This window comes from Belonocnema kinseyi, chromosome 2, assembly GCF_010883055.1.
Source record: "Belonocnema kinseyi isolate 2016_QV_RU_SX_M_011 chromosome 2, B_treatae_v1, whole genome shotgun sequence".
In the NCBI taxonomy this organism is placed as follows: domain Eukaryota; kingdom Metazoa; phylum Arthropoda; class Insecta; order Hymenoptera; family Cynipidae; genus Belonocnema; species Belonocnema kinseyi.
The window spans coordinates 94549740-94564926 of NC_046658.1; the positions used below are offsets into that span (position 1 = coordinate 94549740).

At 26.3% G+C, this 15187-nt stretch overlaps 1 protein-coding gene across 3 annotated transcripts in view; it reads right to left on the minus strand.

Annotated features, from left to right (window-relative positions):
• Positions 1–15187, minus strand: part of LOC117168552 (pyruvate carboxylase, mitochondrial) — a 105654-nt gene that overhangs the window by 37668 nt on the left and 52799 nt on the right. For all 3 annotated transcript variants that reach the window (XM_033354294.1, XM_033354292.1, XM_033354293.1), the window contains exon 2: positions 10083–10547. In XM_033354294.1, the coding sequence (XP_033210185.1) occupies positions 10083–10218 (136 nt within the window). In that variant the 5' untranslated portion in view covers positions 10219–10547. The remainder of the gene's footprint in view (positions 1–10082; positions 10548–15187) is intronic.

Sequence of the window (15187 nt, forward strand, 5' to 3'; positions counted from 1 at the left end):
AACAGTTTAGAGAAAAAATAAGAAATATCAAAATGGGAGAGGGAAATGTGGACGAGGAGATGGAAAAAATTATAGGAGAAATAAAAATAGGATTAGAGTGCAAAAACAATAATGAAGTTAGTAAAGGAGAGAATAGAAGTGAGTGGGATGAGGACTGCAAAGACAAAAAAAGGAGGTCAGAAAGGAATTAAGAAAGTGGAGAAAAGAAAAAAGTAATGGGGAAGAATATAGGAAAAAAAAAGAAAAAGTATACTGAGTTGTGTTATCAAAAGAAAGAGGAAGAAAATAAAAGGTTTGAGGAAGAGGCGGAGAAGGCTAGGACGGAAGAAGAGGTATGTAAGGTAGTAAATAGAGAAAGAAAAAGAAGAAAAGGAGTAAACCAAGATATTGAAATTATAGAATGGAAGAAATATTTTTTGGATTTGCTAGGAGGAGTAGAGAGAAAAGTTGAAAAGGGAGGAAAATATGGTAGAGAAAGATACGAGGAAGAGGAAATTTCAAGGGAAGAAATAGTTAAAGTTTTAGGAATAATGAAGGATGGAAAGGCACCTGGTATAGATGAGATTCCAAATGAAGTATGAAAATATGGAGGGGAGGAACTAGAGGAATGGGCATGGATAATGTGTAATAGCGTATGGAGAGGAGAGGGGTCGTCAGAGTTATGGAAAGAAGGAGTAGTTATACCAATAGTAAAGAAAGGCAAGGGAGAGGAGGTTAAAGATTATAGGGGGTGACGTTGATGCCAATACTGTATAAAGTATATGCAACTATTTTGTCGGAGAGATTGAAGATAGAAGTTGAAGAAAAAAAGATCGAGTCACCGAATCAGACAGGGTTTAGAAAAGGAATGGGGGTAATGGACAACATATATGTTCTGAACTATCTAGTAAATAAGAGAATTAAAAGGGAAAAAGGGGCAATGATAGCAAGGTTCGTGGACTTAAGGGCGGCGTTTGACTCATTAAATCGAGGAGAAATAGAAAAAGTTATGATAAAAAAGGGGATAAGAGAGGGATTAATAGAGACTATCAGAAATTTTTAGAGAGACAAGAAGCAGGGTAAAGGTAGGAGAGCAAGTAGGAGATAGTTTCTGGTTGATGAGAGGTGTGAGACAAGGGTGTCCTCTGAGCCCACTTTTATTTAATTTATTAATATCAGACTTGGAAGAAGAAATGAGGAGAAAGGGTTGGGGAGGAGTTAGGATAGGGAAGGAAAAGATATATACACTGGCATACGCAGACGACATAGTGTTGATGGCTGAGGATGAAGAAGGGATGGCGGGATTAATTACAGGATTAGAGAAATACTTAGATGGGAAAAAGCTGAATTTAAATGTGGAAAATACAAAGATAATGAGGTTTAGAAAAGGAGGGGGGAGGAAGAAAGAATGGACAGGGAGATGGAAAGGAATAAAGTTAGAAGAAGTCAAAGAGTATAAATATTTGGGATATATCTTGCAGACGAATGGAGATCATACAGCTCATGTAAGAGAAAGGATAAAAAAAGAAGCAGGGGTAATGAAACAGATATGGGGAATAGGAAAACGAAGGTTAAAAAAAAATTGGAGAAGGAGAATGTGGTTATTTGATACGCTGGTTTTATGTTATGGAGCAAAGATATGGGGATGGAAAGAAAGGAAAGATATTGAGAGTTTACAAGAAAGGTATATAAGGTGGACCCTAGGGGAAGACTGGAGGACGCCAGGATATATGGTGAGAGAAGAAGCGCAAAGGGATAAGTTAAGTATTAGAGTGGGTAAGAGGGCATGGAAATTTGAGACAAAGCTGAGGGAGGGAAAGGGAGGGGAGTTGGCGAGAAAGTGTTTGATGGAGGTAGAAGAGAGGAGAGAGGGCGATCGAATTAACGAGGTGGGAAGAAGAAAGGAGGGAGTTCTTTATTGATAAAGAAATAGAAGGCGGAACTGGAGTAAACTATGAAGAATTGGAAAAAAGAGAGAAGGAAAGACAATTAATAGAAAGATGGGGGCGATTGAGGAATCAAAATACAATAAATGGTATAAGATGATAAAAAAGGAAGGGGTGCCAAAGTATTTAGAAAGGGATGGGGAGAGAGAAGGTGGACCAGAATAGCAAGATTTAGACTGGGAAACGAGGTAAGGGAGGGGATGTACTGGGAAAAAGAAGAGAACAGAATGTGTAGAATATGTGAATGGGAGGAGGAAACATGGGAGCATGTATGGGAAGGGTATAGGAGAGGAATGGAAGATAAAGGAAGCTGGCAAGAAAATGTGGTTAAGATTCTAGGGTAAGATGGATTAGGAGAAGAATGAATGAAGGAGTTGAAGGGTGCTAGAGGAGCGAACGAGGGAGAATGAAAGAATACACGTAAAAAAGGTAAATGGTGGTATAAAAAAGTGAAAGAAAAAGGAAACGGAAGTCGCTTAGATTAGAAGCGTGAAAATTGTATGTAATGATAAAGTAAAAGTTAAGTAGACTAAGATGCGTTTGCGTTCTCATCTCTCTCTCTCTCTTGCTTGCACTCTCGCTTTCGTTCGCTCGCACACTCGCGTGCTAATAAGTCCTAAATTGCGCTATCGCAGGAAATAGAAATAAGGAACTAGATATAAGACTTTATGTAAATATTTGTAAATAATTGTATATATAGAAAGGATAAGATTGTAAAAAAATATAGACTTAAAAGGAAAGATTGTAAGGAATGGAAGTAATGTAAACCCTTAGGGGACACATTATGAATAAAGAAGAAGAAGAATAGTTTCCGAATATTGAAAAATAATTTACAAATACAATTTTCTACTTTATTAATAATATTTAAAAAACATTTAGAGATAAATTTTATCACGAAATAAAAATACTATTTAGAAATTTTCATTTACAAAATTGTATACAGTTTTGAAGGAAAATAATAATTTTATCACATTTGTTTCACATTTTTCAATAAGAATGCTAATTACAAAATACAACAAAATTGTTAAAAGTTACTTAATATAAAAAAATTGTAAAACGAGAAAAAGTTATTATTTTTACTATTCAAATTGGAATAATTCTTAATTTTTAATCTTCAAAGTTGAATACTTTTCAAGTTCAAATCTTCCAAATTAAATTATGCCAAAAAAGCATTTTAAATTGCATCACTTTCAATAATAAACATTAAATATCAAAGAGTTTTTAGGTTAGGTTAGTTAGTTAGGTTAGTTTAGCTTTAGGTTTCTTCAACCGTAAATCTTAAAAATTAAAGAATTTGAAATTGCAAATTGTTCAAATTGCACAAATTTCAATTTTCAAAGAAAAATTATTATATTTCTTACAAAAAATCTTGCAATTCGAAAAGAAATTTTTTACGATTCATACTCGTAAGCTGTTGTGGTACGGTGAAAAAGCTTAAAATGAGCCCAAGAATATTGAAAAACTTTGACTATTTCGGAAGTTATTGAAAATTTAAGAAAACATTGAAATTTACACTATTTTTGCCATATCTACTTAAAAACTAGACAAATTGACTTCACCCTGGGCTTATTTTAAACAGAATTTTGAAAACAATCAACCTTTTAAAGAGAAATTTTTTTAGCTCCGGTATAATTAAAGCGATAAATACCAAAAAAAATATTTTTCTAAGTGAGTCCAAACTTTTGCAGGGCAGTGTATATATATTTTTAATTCTTATATCATAAACAAAAATTGAGCTGGAAATTATTTATAGAAAATTTTAGCACAGAAGTCAGAATTTTTGTTGATAAACTGAAAATTAAAAAAAAAAATTACTGCTGAAAAGTTATGACAAAAAATTTGTTTTGTTTTTCTTAAGTTTAAATCTTTTTTTCATAAAAAATAAGGTTTTTTATTTCATAAGGCATGACTGATAATATAATTTAAATTCTTAAAATCACAGAACTTTTTTTTCCGGAAATCTGATTTTTTGCACGATGATCAAATGAATTGAATTCCTACTAAATTAAACTGATACTCGTTCATTTAATCTTATAATTGGCTTAATTTGATCATTATTTTAAAAAAGGAAAAAAATAATAATATGATAAATTTTTTTGGAATTTTAAATTTTTATTGAAAATTTCGAGGCTGACTATGAATGGCAATTTTTCGAGCATAATACTCGTGATTCAATCAATATCATTCAAATAGGAAGCTGTCATCTTAATTCAAAATTAGATTCATATCACGAGTTTAATCTTTTACGTGCAATGAATCATTTACTCTATTGAGTATTAACATTTCATATCTTTATCACTCGATAATCTAACCAAAATTTGAATTAAAATACAAAAAAGAAAAAGATTTAAAAAATTATCTTGCATTATGTACTAAAATCAATAGATATCAAATTTGATACTGAATTACAAATTAATCCGAGTATATTATTTAATTTATTCCTGAAATTTTGTTGACATTTCTTATCTTTCCATATCTGTCTTCTTCTTATTTGTTTACGAACTTTTATTAATAACTTATCTGGAAGTGAAATAAGATGTGTGTACTTTTGAATGGACTTCATTTACTTTAATCATTTTTATTTTTAAAACTCCTTGATTTTTCCTAGACTCATTGTTAATTTTCCCTTACTATCAATATTTAAAGTTCAAAATTCTAATATTGTAAGATTTTGGATACAAGAGTGACTAATTTATAAACCAAAAAGTGACTTATGTTCTTTTAATGAATTTGATTTTTTTTTAATTTCAGTTAGTTCAGGAAAATTAAAGTAATTACTACGGAATTTGAAAAGTTATTAAGAGGAATTCAATAAAATTCATAAATGTCCAAGGGGAATTAGAACAAAAAAATAAAGTGAATTGAAAACCATTTAAATTTATGAAAAAATTCATTCAATTCAGTAAGTTTGAAATGGGTCTAGAAAAATACAAGGGAATTCAAAATAATTTAATGAAATTCCGAAAAATTCCAAGCGACTTTAAAAGACTTTAAGATAAATTAAGCAAGAACTAAAAAATAATCACTGAACTGAGTTAATTTAGAAGAATTCAAGTGATTTGAAAACAATCAAAACAATTTCAAAGTTTTCAAAAGAATAAAAAAACAGTATGAATTAATAAGAATTCAGGGTGAATTCCAAATTAATTCAAATTACTTGCAAAAATATTTTATAATATTTTCTTTGAAATCTATGAAAATATTATAAAATCCTGTGAAATGCTATGAAATATAATATTTTCCGAAATTGTGGAATCATCGAAATCCTCGAAAATTTGACAAAATCCCTTGGAATCTTTAAAAATATCTTAAAACCTTATAGAACATGTGAAATCGTCACATATCTTTCCGAAATTTTAGACAAATTTTTACAATCATATGAAATTTTTTTTAAGTCCCATAAAATAATAAAAATGTATGGATCCTTTTTAATCTTTTAAAATACATTCAGGATTTGTTTTTCTCTTAAAAATTCCTTGAAATTTTACAAAATACCTTAAAATCTTTTTAATATTTTGAAATCTCTTCAAATTATTTAAGCAAATTAGAAATTTATTGGCATCCTTTAATATATCTTGAAATCTTTTAAATCCTTTGGAATCAATTAAAATTATTCAAATCTAGTTTGGAATTGCTTCAAACTATTGAAATTAGTTGAAAAGGCCCTCAAATATTTCAAATTATTTAAAATCGTTTTAAGTCCCTTCTGATTTTTTAAATATCTTAAAACTTTCTTGGAATTTAAAAAAATCCCCTAAAATATTTTTAATCCATTAAGATCTTTGAAAATATTTTCAAATCCCTTCAGGTTTTTTAAGGCTTTCAAGAATTGCTTGAAATTTATAAAAATACCTTAAAATCTTTCAAATATTTTGAAATCCCTTAAAATTATTGAAATGAATTTCAAATTTCATTGAAGATTTTAAAAAGACCCTAAAATATTGTAAATTATTTAATTTTTTTAAAATACCCCAAACTATTTACAATACTTTGAAATGTTTTGAAACTTCTTGAGACATTTGAAAGATCTTGAAAATTCCTTAGAATTCCTAAAAATATCTTAAAATGTTTAAAGTTATTTAAAATCCCTTCAAATTATTCGAATAAATTTCAAATTTCTTTGAAAATTAAAAAAAACCTAAAATATTGTCCATTATTTAAATTTTTGTAAATTCCTTGAGATTTTTGAAAGCTTTTCCAAATTCCTTGGTTTTCTTAAAAATAAACTAAACATTTCTTGGGATCAGTTAAAATAATCTAAAATATTTCAAACTATTTACAAATTTTTTAAATCCCTGGACATATTGTAAATTTTTTTTAAGCTTTCTTAGAACTTTAAAAAATACCCTACAATATTTCAAATCCTTCAAATTATCCTAAAATTTTTAAAACCCCTTTAAAATCTTTTAAAATGCCTTGAAACTTTTTATAGCTCTTGAAAATGCCTTTAAATCCTTTAAAATACCCTAACAGCTTTAAAACCCTCGGAAATCCCTTAAAATGATCAGAATTTTATAAAATATCTAAAAATATCTGGAATTTTTTAATATTTAAATAAACTGAAGTATTCTCTTGAAAATTCCTTGTAATTTTTAAATTTATTAAAAAACAATTAAAAATCCTTGAAATGTTTGAAATACCCTAAAATGTTTCAAGTTCTTTGAAATTCTGTTAAATTACTAAAAGAAATCAAAAATTCCATGGAGTATTTTTAAATGCCATACAATATTTTAAATAATTATATATCCTATGAAATCCCTTGAAAAATTTAAAGTTTTTTAAAATGACATCGAATTTGTTAAGATTCCGTAAAATATTTCAAATATTTTTTAATCTTTCGAAATCTTTTGAAAGCTTTTAAAGCTGTTCAAAATTCATTGGAATTTTTAGAAACACCCTGAAATCTTTGTTATATCTTGGAAACCCTTCAAATTATTAAAATTTTTTTATAATTCTTAGAAGTTTAAAAAAGCCTTAAATCTTAAAACCCCTTTGGAATACATTTATAAGATTGAAATCTATTAAAAATTTCTTGGAATCTTTTAAAATACTCTAGATTTTGTTAAATTTTTTAAAATATTTCGAAATCCTTTGCAGCTTTTTAAAGCTGTTGAAACTTCCTTAGACTTTTAAAAATATCCTAAAATACGTCAAATCCTTCCAAACATCTTGAATAAATCTGTTAAAATTCCTTGGAATTTTTAAAAAATTCTCTAAAATCTTTCAAATCCTTTGCAAGCCATTGCAATTTTATAATTGTATTAAAAATTCGTGGAAAGATTAAAATACCCTAAAATTTTAAAAATCCTTTAAAATCCCTTTAAACTAATGGAATTTTTTAAAATACGATAAATCTTTTGAAATGCAATTAAATTGATGAATTCTCTTGAAAATTCCTTAGCATTTTTTTTAAATATTCCGAAATCTTAGAAATTTGTTAAAATCAATTAAGAAATTCTTGGGACCTTTTGAAATACACTAAAACATTTCAAATTCTTTGTAATCTCATTAAATTAATTATTTTATATATTTTGAAATTCTTGGCCATTTTTCAAAGCTCTGGACAATTCTTTGAAATTCTTAAAAATAGCTTTAAATCTTTCAGATCCTTTGAAATCCTTTTAGTATATTGAAATGCACGGGAAACCCCATGAAATAAGACAAATTTTCTGAAGTGAATTGAAATCCCTTGAAACTCTTTAAAGCTCTAAAAAATTCCTTGTAATTTTTAAAAATACCCGGAAATCTTTCCATTCCTTTGGATCACTAAAAATTATTTAAATTTATTAAAAATACGTCAAGGTATTTAATAGCTTTAAAAAATTTTTGAAATCCACTACATTTTTGTAGTTCTCTTAGAAATTCTTGGAATTAAAAAAAATATCTTATAATCATGAAATTCTGTTGAAATCACTTAAAACTTTCTTTAGTTCTTGAAAATTCCTTGGGTTTTTTTTAAAATACCCGAAAATATTTCAATTCTTTTGAAATCGTTTAAAATGATTGAAATCTATTTGAAATACCTTACGATAGTTTACAACCTTTAAAATCTGTTGAAAACCACTAACCATTTCAAAGTTCTTGAAAATTTTTGGGATTTTTTAAGAATGCCCGAAAATCATTCAATTCTTCTGAAATATTTTAATTTTTTTGAAATCCTTTGCAATTTTTTTAAGTAATTTAGGATTTCTTGGAATTTAAAAAAATATTTTTAAAAATTTCTTGGAATCTTCTAATTTACCCTAATATATTTCAAATCCTTTGAAATCCCTTAAGACTGTCGGAGGTTCTTGAAGATTCCTTGCATTTTTAGCGAATACTCGAAAATCTCTCAATTCTTTAAGACTTACTTAAATTTTTTAAAAATATCTTTTAAATCTCTTAAAAACGTCTTGGAATTTAAACAATATCTTACAATCATTGAAATTCTTTGAAATCCCTTAAAACTATTCAAATCAATGGAAAATTCCTTGGAATCTTTCAATATGCCCTAAAATAATTCAAATTTTTTGAAAACTTTTGCTATTTTTAAATGTACTTAAAAATTTCTTGGAATTTTAAAAAATAGCCTAAAATTATTTTAAAATTTGAGATTCCTTAAAATTATTGAATTCAATTGAGAATTCCTTGGAATCTTTTAGATTACCCTGAAATATTTCAAATCCTTTTAAATCCCTTAAAACTGTCCGGGAAGTTCTTGAAAAATTCTTGGATTTTTTTATGAATACCCGAAAATGTTTCAATTCTCTTGGAATCACTTAAAATTATTAAAATCTATTAAAAGTACCTTAAGATATTTCATACACTCCAAAATGTCTTGAAATCCATTCAAAGTTTTTACAGCTCTTGAAAATTCTTGAAATGTAGAAAATTATCACAAAATCAGTACTATTTTTTGAAATCAATATTTCCTGGACTCTTTTCAAATTCTCTAAAATATTTATAAATCTGTAAAATCCCATTAAATTACTAAATTTGTTGAAAATCCTTTGAGATCTTTCAAAAAATCATAAAATATGAAAAATCTTTTACAATAAATTGAAATCCCTTAACATTTTTTAAAGCTCTTGAAAATTCCTTGGATTTTTTAAAATTACCCGAAAATCTTTAAATTCTTTAAGAATCACTTAAATTTATTGAAATCTGTGTAAATAACTTAAGATATTTGATAGCCTTTAAAATCTTTTGAAATTCACTAAAATTTTTTTCAGCTTTTAAAATTTCTTTTAGTAATAACAAAATATCCTAAAATAAGTAAAATTTATTGTAATCTCTTTAAATTATGTAAATCTTTTAACAATTTCTTGGAATCTTCTGATATACCTTAAAATATTTTTAATATTTCTTGCAACTTTTTTAAGTTTTTGAAAATTTCTTGGAATTTTGAAGAACACCCGAAAATCTTTACTTTTTTGGCATCACTTAAATTTATAGAAATCTGATCAAAATACCTTATGATATTTCATAGCCTTTATAGTCTTTAAAATCCACTAAAGTTTTTTAAAGCTCTTGAAATTTTTTTGGAATCTAAAAAAATATGATAAAATCACTCAAATTATTTGGAATCCCTGAAAATTATTTAAATCAATTGAAAATTTCTTCGAATCTTTGCAAATATCCTAAAAACTTTTTAATCTTTTGAAATTTCTTGCAACTTTTTAAACCTTTTGAAAATTTCTTAACATTTTAAAGACTACTCGAAAATCTTTAATCTTTGTTGGAACCACTCAAAATTATTTAAATCTATTAAAAGTACCTGAAGATATTTCATATCCTTTAAATTCTCTTTAAATAATTTGAAATCTATTAAAAATGTTCTGGAATCTTTCAAAATATTCAAAAAGATTTAAAAAGAATTTTAAATTCAATTGCTGTTAACCCATGGGTATATTCATTCATTTATTTATCTTTAAAAAGTGTCTAAAAAGTCAATTAAAAAAATTGATTAAAAGTGACTGTGAAACAGTCCTGATTATTCTTATCAGTAACTTAAACCTATTCTTACAGAAATTCCCTGATTTTTGCAATTATGTCAAAATCCCTGACTTTTTCCACATTTTCATTTTTTCCTTGACTTTCTTCTATCCTGATCAAATAGTTTAAAATGTTAATTTTAAAAACAAGGACAAAAACAAATTATATTTTAAAATAGCTTACCTCTGTTTGCGACAAGGACACTTCTAATTGGTTTATATTCGATATCGGTACCGAAATTTTTCTGTGAGACGTTCAAAATGTGAAGTTTCACTCTGTTCCTGGAGAGCATTTTGTTGACTTTCAGAATGGAATACATTTTGATTAATTAGAAATCCTTAACTTCACTAAAAGTATTTTATCACCACACTTTTCGTCACAAAGTTTTCTTAATTACAACAATAAACAATTTCATCAAAACACTAAAACTGCACTTTTATCCATATAAGAGGAGCTTTCTGGTTTCTGCAGAAGTCCTCTCTTTTTTCTAGATTTCTTTTTTCTTGGTCTGTCTTCTGAAAGAATCTGGTCGGAATTTCGTTCTCTGAGTACGGCTTAACTATGTTGAGGAATGTTAATTCTCGTCTCTTTTTCGCTCCGGGACTCGCTCTCTTATCGTTTCTGGGGCCTTGAGCGAGTGCCGGATTTCTGGAACAAAAAAAAAGGGAAAGTATTATTTTTTCTCATCGAAAGTCAATTCATTATTGTATCAAAGAAAATAGATTCATAATAATGGGTTTCTATTTTATTTTTTCGAATTCGAGTACTCTTTCAATAAAGGATCATTAGATTTGAAGACACTGCAATTGGAGGACAATGGAATATTTGAAGGTTTTTATTTGTTGTTAATTGTTAAGAGTATATTAAAAATTAATTGTAAATTGCAAAACGGGTTAAAGCCTAAAGAGAGTTTAGACTCTTTCACCTATTCTCTTCCTTTCCCCTTTATTTTGAAATTGATAAAGCAATCATTTTTCGTTGAAGTTTTGTTTGGAAATCGGGTCATTTAGTTATAAACAATTTTTTTTAAATCAACTTTTTTATTTGAAGACTAATTTTCTTATCTAAAACTTAACTCTCTTGTTGCAGATTTGTCTTTTTTGATAAAAAATGAGACTTTTTTTTATTAAGAATCCGATTATTTGGTTGAAAAAAATATATTTTTTGAAGTCTGTTTTGTTATACGTTTGTCTTTTTGGATAGAAAATTGGTCCTTGTAGATTAAAAATCCAACTATTTGTTTGAAAATGCAGTAGTTTCTGGTTGAAGTTTAAAATATTTTGTATTGAAAATTCGCTCATTAGATTAAAAAACAATTTTTTGAAAGCCATCTTTATTTGGTGAAAATTAATATTTTTATTGAAACTTTAACTGTTTTGTTGTACATTTTTCTTTGTTTTAATTTTTTTTAAATTTTATTAATTTATTTATTCTCTTTAACTATTTTGTTGCACGTTTGTCTTTTTGGATAGAAAATTTGTGCTTTTGGATTAAAAATCAAACTACTTGTTTAAAAGTGCAACTGATTTGTTTGAAATTAAATCAGTATTGCTTAATAATTCAATCATTTGGTCGAAAACTAATTTTTTTTTTTAATTAATCTTTCTTAGTTGAAAATTAATTCTTTTATTGAAACTTTAACTGTTTTGTTGTAAATTTGTCTTTTTGAATAGAAAATTTATCTTTTCGGATTAAAAATTAAACTATTTGGTTCAAAATGTTTTTTTTGTTCAAATTAAATCATTTTTGTTTAACAATTCGATCATGTGCTCGATTTTTTAAAAATTTATCTTCCTTGATTTAAAATTAATTTTTTTATTGAAACTTTAACTGTTTTGTTGTACGTTTGTATTCTCGCATAGAAAATTTTTCCCTTTGGATTAAAAATCCAACTATTTGTTTGAAAATGCAGTAGTTTTTATTTGAAGTTTAATAAGTTTTGTTTGGAAATTCGATCATTTGGTTGAAAACGGATTTTTAAATTTATTTTTCTTATTTGAAAATTACTGTTTTTATTTTTATTTAAATTTTTCGTTTACATTTGTCTTTTTGGATAGAAAATGTTTCATTTTGTGTTCAACATTCGACTATTTGGTAAAAAATGCAATATTTTTTTATTAAAGTTTAATCAATATTCTATTTGAAAAATCCATCATTTGGTCGAAAACTATATATTTTTTAAATTGATCTTTCTTAGTTGAACATTAATTTTTTTGTTGAAACTTCAACTATTTTTCTGTACGTTTGTCTTTTTTGAGTACAAAATTCGACCTTTTAGATTGAAAATTGAAGTATTTGTTTAAAAATGTTTTTTTTGTTTGTTGAAATTCAATCCTTTTTGTTTAAAAATTCGATAATTAGGTTAAAAAGAATTTTGCTTAATTCACCTTTTTGGTTCATGAATTAATTTTCTTATTAAATCTTCAAAATTTTTGTTGTACATTAATCTTTTTCGATGACAAATGTGACGTTTTGTTATATGTATATTCAAATATATTTTTAATTCATTCTTCTTGATTGAAAATTATTTTTTAAATTAAAATTTGAACTTTTTTGTCATAAATTTATTTTTTTGGATGAAAAATGTGACCTTTTGGATTAAAACTTTGATAATTTGGTCGAAAACTATTTTTTATTTATCTTTCTTGGTTGAAAATTAATTTTTTCATTGAAACTTTAAGTTTATTAATTTTTGTTTGAAAATCCGAACATTAGATTTAAAATATTTTTTTTTCAAATTTGCCTTTGTTAGTTTCGAATTAATTTTCTTCAGGAAAGTTTAAATGTTTTGTTGTACATTTCTATTTTTAGATGAAAAATGTGACGTTTTGGAATAAAAATTTGATCATTTGGTTGAGACCTATATATATGGTATTTTTCAAATTCTTCTTTCTTGGTTCAAAATTATTTTTTTGTCACAACTTTAACTGTTTTGTTGTATATTTCTCTTTCTGGATAAAAAATTATACCTATTGGATACAAAATTCAACTATTTGGTTCAAAATTATTTTTTGTTGATATTTAATCATTTTTGTGTAAAAAGTCGATCGTTTGGTTGAAATTTTTTTCTATTCATCTTTCTTGGATCTTAATTCCTGTTTTCTTGTTTCCAGCTATTTCATTCAAAATCGAACAGTTTTACATTGAAGTTTATTATTTTTGTATACAAATTTGATAATTTCGTTGAGAAATATTATTTAAAATCATCTTTCTTCGTTGAAAATTAATTTTTCAATTGAAATTTTAATTGTTTTGTTTTACATTTTTTTTATATAAAATGTATCATTTTAGATTCGAAATTCAAAAATTTTGTTCAAAATAAAATAGCTCCTGGTTAAAGTTTAATAATTTTTATTTGAAAATTCATTAGGTTGAAATTTTGTTCTTAATCATATTTCTTCTTTGATAATTTTTTTTAACTTGGTTAGTTTTGTTGTACATTCGTCTTTAATTATAGAAAATTTGTCCTTTTGGATTGCAAATTCAACTGTTTGATCCGAAAATGCCACTTGGTGAAAAATTAAACATTTTTCTTTGAAAATTCAATCATTTGATTGAAAATGATTTTTTTATGCGAAGATGTAAATATATGTTAGCATCGAGTCGGGGCATAGGATTAGGATAAAACCCTTATTTAATTTACAATAATAAGCCGCAGGTCTCTTTTTCATCCAGAGAGGGAACAGATACATTGACTTATATTAAATGGTACAATTTGTACATAGTATAATAATATTATACCAAGTTAAAAATTCAACTTGAATAATAAATAATAAATAAACAATAAATAGTAAATAATATATACAGATGCAAAAGGCACATTGACAAATATTCACAAAGATTGCACAAAAGATTTCCCTAAGATTTAATAGGTTTCGCAAATATTTTGGATTGATTTAAAAGATTTTAATGATTTCCGAAAGATTTCACAAATATTAAAAAAATTCAGCAGAGGGTTTGAATAGATTGTACATAGATTTCAAAAATATTTTAATGATCTTTCAATGATTTAAATAATTTCACAAATATTACCAAACATTTTAAAAGTATTTCGCTAAGATTTCCAAAGTTTTCAATGATGTCCCAAATATTGCGCATAAATTAAAAGTGTTTTACAAACACTTCAATTATTTCATCAAGCTTCAGATAAATTTCAATGATTGAATAAATATTTCAAAGATTTTTCAAGGATGTGACAAACATTTGAAAGATTTCGCAAAGATTTTGGACAGATTTCCCAAAGATTTCGCAAATATTAAAAATATTTCGCAATGATTTCGGGTGGATTTAAAATATTTTAGAAATACTTCAATTATTTCACAAAGCTTTCAAACGGATTTCAAAAACTGAATAAAAATTTCAATGATTTCCAAATATTCCACAAATATTTGGCAAAGGCTTCATATAGTTTCAAAAATGATTACAAAGACATAAATGATTTCCAAAATGTTTTTACAAAGATTTCTATAATTTTACGAATATTTCAAAACATTTCAAAAATATTTCCAAAGGTTTTGAAAATATTTCAAAGATTGTACAAATATTTCAATGATTTTCTAAATATTTTGGATAAACTTAGAAGATTTTACAAAGGCTTTAATTCTTTCATTAAGCTTCAGATAGATTTCAAATATTGAACAAAGATTTCAATGATTTTCCAAAGATGGCACAAAGATTTTAAAGATTTCGGATAGATTTGCCAAATATTTTCCAAAGATTTCGCAAATATTTGAAATATTTCGCAAAGATTTCGAGTAGATTTAAAAGATTTCCAAACTTTTCAAACAGATTTCAAAGATTGCACGAAGATTGCAATGATTTACCAAATATTTCGGATAATTTTAAAAGATTTCACACATACTTTAATTATTTCATAAAGCTTTCAAATAGATTTTAAAAACTGAGCAAAGATTTGAATGATTTCCCAAAGTTTTCAAAATATTTCGGATAGCTTTAGAAGACTTCCCAAATACTTCGATTATTTCACGATCCTTTCAGCTGGATTTGAAAGATTGAACAAAGATTTCAATGTTTTCCCACAAATTTTACAAGGATTTCAATAATTTCACAAATATTACCAAATATTAAAAAAATATTTCGTGTTGAACTTAATAAAATCTGTATGAGCAATACGCGTCAAAGGTCGAAAAAACAAAAATGTGGTCTCTGTACCCGAAAGTGGACGGGCCCTCATACAGTCTGTCAAGTTAAAGCGTGGGTGGCTTTACTCGCAGTCGGTAAGGTGTATCGACATGATTTTGGTGTCAAAATATTAAGAAGAGCTCCCT